Consider the following 4,649-nt stretch of genomic DNA (forward strand, 5'->3'; position numbering starts at 1 on the left):
GGGTATCTCAATATATTATTATAAGATATGATATATAAAATTTTCAATGTTAAATTTTTCAAAAGTGGTATCCAATATGATTCAATGTGGGAAATGGGGCAACCCCATGGTAAAAAGTACCCCTTACCTAACCTTAATACAAGATAATATTATAAATTAAAGAAAGATAACCTTTTGAAATTTTTACGCTAAATATTAATTAATTTTTATTTTTTACTTTTTACCGGCTTAACTTTTTAGGGTAATTAATTATTTAATATGATATTAAAATGCCATACTTATTGGAATAGAGTTTTAAGCTTACAAAAAGATGAATAATTCTAAAAGTCACTCTTATATTAATTTTGTGTTTTTCAAAAAATGAGGTGGTTTTTTTTAAAATTACAATTTGATCAAAATTTAATAGTGATTGATCATAAATCTAATGATGATTTTAAGAGTTACATCATTCTTGGAGGAACATAAGAGAGATTTGTACCATTACTCAAAAAAAGAGTGTTAAGTCTCCAAGGTAGCTTAATTGGCTGTGGACCATGCCTATTGAGAGGGGGGGGGGGGGGGCAGCTAACATTAATAAAAAAATTTACAAAAAATTCAAAATTAGATTCGCCCCTAGATGCATTTGATTGGGAAATCTAGTTTGTTTCTATCGTACGATGTTAATGTGTTAAGTTTCAATCAACCTTTACATATATTTTTTTAAAATGACGATTCAAAAGTTTGGAATTAAAACATCACTATTGTGAGCAGGGATGAATGAAGGGGCGGCTCTTATAGGTCATGGCCCCTTCAATTATTGAGAAAAAAAAGTTTATGTCAAATTTTAGTTTTTAAGTCTTTGGCCATTACTCAAGCTAGAAAAAATAAAAAATTGGCCCTTACCTACAATTTTTTTGGCCCTATCTATAAATGTTTTTGGCCTTAGAGCATTCTCAATGGAAGAGCCAATTTTTTATGCAAAATAACTCATCAAAACTCACTTTATGTAGTTTAGCTAATGAATTTTTAAAGGTCTCTTACATTCGATTAGCTATATTTTTATCTATATCTTTTTATTAAAAATTGTGAAAAGTTTTGGGAAAAAGAAAAAACAAGTGAGAGAAACAATAAAAAAGAAAATGGCTATCTTGAAAAGTGCTGCTACTACATGTAGCTTTTTTTTTGCTAATCCAATGTGAAGGTTTTTACAAATCTGATTAGCCATTTTAGATAAAAGTACCATTTGGCTTCTCCATTGGGAATGCTCAACCCAATAAAATTTTTGGCTCCACCCACTAAATTTTTTCGCCCTATTGCTTCTACCCAAAAAATCTTTTGAGCCATACCCATTAAAACCCAAAAATTGATTACTCATTCTCAAATCTTTTTGTCCTTACCCATAAAAACTATAGTAACCTTATTTTTTTTTTCCTTAACCCATTAAGTTGGTTATCCATTTGAGATTTGATCCTACCCACAAAATTTTATCTTTCTTGAGAATTAAATTAAAAAAAGAAAGAAAAAAAAACTAAAAAAAGGGGTGGTTCCAGCCACTGGCTGGTTTTGAGGGGTGGCCGAACCACTCCTAAGGATCCTTAGGGTGGTTCGATCACTTCCAACTTGCAAAATGGGGGTGGTCGAACCTACCCCATTTGGCCGAAACCACCCCAAGGTCAAAACCATTTGGGTTTTTTCGGAAGATTATTTACTTACTTGGGATTTTTTTTTTTTTTTGGGTATTTTGGACTTTTGCTTTTTTTCGGGTTGTTCCTTCCACTATTGTTTTTTAATGCTACTTTTTGAATTTGATTACCTCATGTTTTAAGTCTCTCATTTACCTCGTGTTATTGCAAGTCCTTGTCTTCCCATAAACAATGTTTGTGAATGCATTAATAATTAAAAATAATAATATTAGAAATTATTTTTCATCCCACAATATTATTATGTCAGTTTCAAACAACATTTTGATTTTTTTTTTTTAAATTTTATTTTATAAAAATAACTTATCAAAGAGTTAGTTGTGACTAACACATCAATATTATGAGATAGTTGTAAGATAAAAATGTGATTCTAACCAACGTAAACTTAGATAATTTATTTATTTTTTTGACTAATTTAATAGTTGGTTGGGATTGACACTTAGCAATTTAGGACTGACGGGTTCACGTGTCAGGTTTGAATCAACACGGTTAATATTATTGAAAGTTGAGCGGTCTAATTAAATTGAGAAATTTTAAAGTTCGAAAAAAAGTATGTCAAATTGCATGGTACTTCAAATGTCTAAAGTAAAGTTACCCAAAAATTAAATTACGGTATAGTGTAGCATTTCCGGAAATGAAAATGCAGCAGACTCAGTAGTAATAGACCACGTCTCCGCTACAAACCCGTCTATATAAGAAGATGGTTCAGGAGCGAGATGTGCAACAAGCTCTGCAACAAAGATATATATCATCATCAATGGATATCGTTCATAGCAAGGGAGCAACTGAGCTATTTGAAGCTCAGTCTCATTTGTACAAACACATATTCAGCTACATAGATTCCATGTCAGTCAACTGCGCCATTCAGCTAGCCATACCCGACATAATCCACTCCCATGCCCGACCCATCACTCTTCCACAGTTGGCCTCCAAGCTTCACATTCACCCCAAGAAAACCAGCTGCCTTCACCGGCTCATGCGTTTGTTGGTGCACTCCGGCTTCTTCACTAAAACAAAACTTCATCATCATCATCATCAAAATCAACCAGAAGATGATGAAGAAGAAGAAGAAGAAGAAGAAGGCTATGCTCTCACACCTTCCTCTAGGCTCGTCGTCAAAGATAATGTCACCAGCCTGTCACCATTTGTTAAAGCAATGCTGGATCCGGTCCTGGTGAGCCCCTGGCACGTCTTGGGAGATTGGCTTCAGGGGGGGAGTACTCAGGAGCTGACGCCCTTTGAGAAAAGGCATGGGATGAGCTTATGGAACTACTGCAACCAAAACACAGAGTACGGTGGCGTTTTCAATGAAGCCATGGCCAGTGATTCCCAGCTCATGAGCTTCGTCGTTGACGACTACAAGCCCATCTTTGAGGGCTTGGGTTCGTTGGTTGATGTTGGAGGGGGTACCGGGACGGCGGCGAGGATCATTTCTCAGGCATTCCCTCACGTGAAATGCACGGTGTTTGACCTTCCACACGTCGTTGCCAACCTGCCGGAGACTACAAACTTGAAATACGTTGGTGGTGATATGTTTCAGTCTATTCCTTCTGCAGATGCCCTTCTCTTTAAGGTTTGCAAATATATTTCTGCCTCTCGAAAAGCTTCGTTTCGTTTACCCTACTCTTCATGTTTGTTTCGGGACTTTTGCAATTGTATTTTTAAGGATATCGATGTTTTATTAGTTTGCAATATATGTCACTCTTGTCATTAAGATTTATAGTTAAATCAAACTGTTAATAGGCAAAATGTCTTTTATACCTTTGTAAAACTTAGAAAAATATATATAAAGTTGTTCTAATTAAATAATTAATTTTAATTTTAAATTTTTTTATATATATAAAAAAATAGAACAGCGTGATCAACCAATGACTAGCTGTGAGTCGGCCGATATTTATTTTGAGTATTTTGGCGTCTTCTGTTAAGATTTAAACCTAAACTCTAATAATAGATGTGACATTGGAAAGTTTTAAAATGTGTTAACCTGACATTGCTATTTTTTAAACTTTATAAGATTACAAAAGTACCAAATTAAAACATCATGGGATAAGCCAAATTTCCTCCTAATTTTATTTGGAAAGAGTACTACTGTTCATGTCCACGAATACTGGTCAAAACATGAATTTTTCTACCTTGTCCGCTGGATTTTGGTATTTATGTCTTTAACCACAGTTATGTGTCTATCTATCGTAAGAATTTTGCAAACTTCCATAGTAACATAATATATATATATATATACGTACACACCTGTCTGATACATTGTGATATATATGTAATATTTGGCAGTGGATTTTGCATGATTGGAGCGATGAGGAATGTGTGAAAATTCTGAAGAGATGCAAAGAGGCGATTACAAGCAAAGGTAAGGAGGGAAAGGTAATAATCATAGACGTGGTGATAAATGAGGAGAAGGATGAAGATGATATTACTAAAACAAAGCTCTTCTTTGACACACTCATGATGGTTCTGCTCCCTGGAAAAGAGAGGGGCAAGAAAGAATGGGAGAAGCTTTTCGTCAGTGCTGGCTTCACCCGCTACAATATAGTTGCTTCCTATGGGATGAAATCCGTTATTGAGCTTTATCCTTAAGATTAAATTAATTAACTACCATATATATATATATATATATGTGTGTGTGTGTGTGTGTGTGTGTGTGAATTTTAAGATTAATGTGTGTCAAGCCTGATGCCTTATAGAATAATGCTTCCGTGCGAGCATAGGAAACTTAATGGATCATGCTTCTTAATTAAAGTTGTTTTCTTAAGGTTGTTTCAGTGTATTTATATGCACAGGTGGCTGAAAGTTGGGTGGGGTTGTCTTTTGAATTGTTTTCTTCGTACCTTGTCTTGAGTGTGCTGTGTAGCTGTGTAAGTTGTAACCCCCAAATAATGAGACACGATTGGTGGTGCCCCTGATAAAGACATGGCCCAAATTCTATGGTTTTAAAATTTTCATGTTCAGAAATGCTAT

The 4,649-nt window shown here is 34.6% G+C and overlaps 1 protein-coding gene across 1 annotated transcript; it reads left to right on the forward strand.

Moving 5' to 3' along the window:
* Positions 1-2,208: 2,208 nt before the first annotated feature.
* On the forward strand, positions 2,209-4,268 carry LOC148589837 (trans-resveratrol di-O-methyltransferase-like). The gene is made up of 2 exons (XM_088517692.1): positions 2,209-3,252; positions 3,966-4,268. The coding sequence occupies exons 1-2, from the start codon at positions 2,380-2,382 to the stop codon at positions 4,266-4,268; spliced, it is 1,176 nt and encodes a 391-aa protein (XP_088373818.1). The 5' UTR covers positions 2,209-2,379.
* The last annotated feature ends 381 nt before the right edge of the window (positions 4,269-4,649 follow it).

The sequence above is a fragment of the Corylus avellana genome, chromosome 1 (assembly GCF_965113065.1).
Source record: "Corylus avellana chromosome 1, dhCorAvel1.hap1.2, whole genome shotgun sequence".
Classification (NCBI taxonomy): domain Eukaryota; kingdom Viridiplantae; phylum Streptophyta; class Magnoliopsida; order Fagales; family Betulaceae; genus Corylus; species Corylus avellana.

Excerpts from the sequence above, each read along its gene's own strand:
- LOC148589837 (XM_088517692.1), top strand. The coding sequence starts at position 2,380 with ATGGTTCAGGAGCGAGATGTGCAACAAGCTCTGCAACAAAGATATATA. Across the intron at positions 3,253-3,965 it reads CAGATGCCCTTCTCTTTAAG|TGGATTTTGCATGATTGGAG; the intron begins GTTTGCAAATAT and ends AATATTTGGCAG.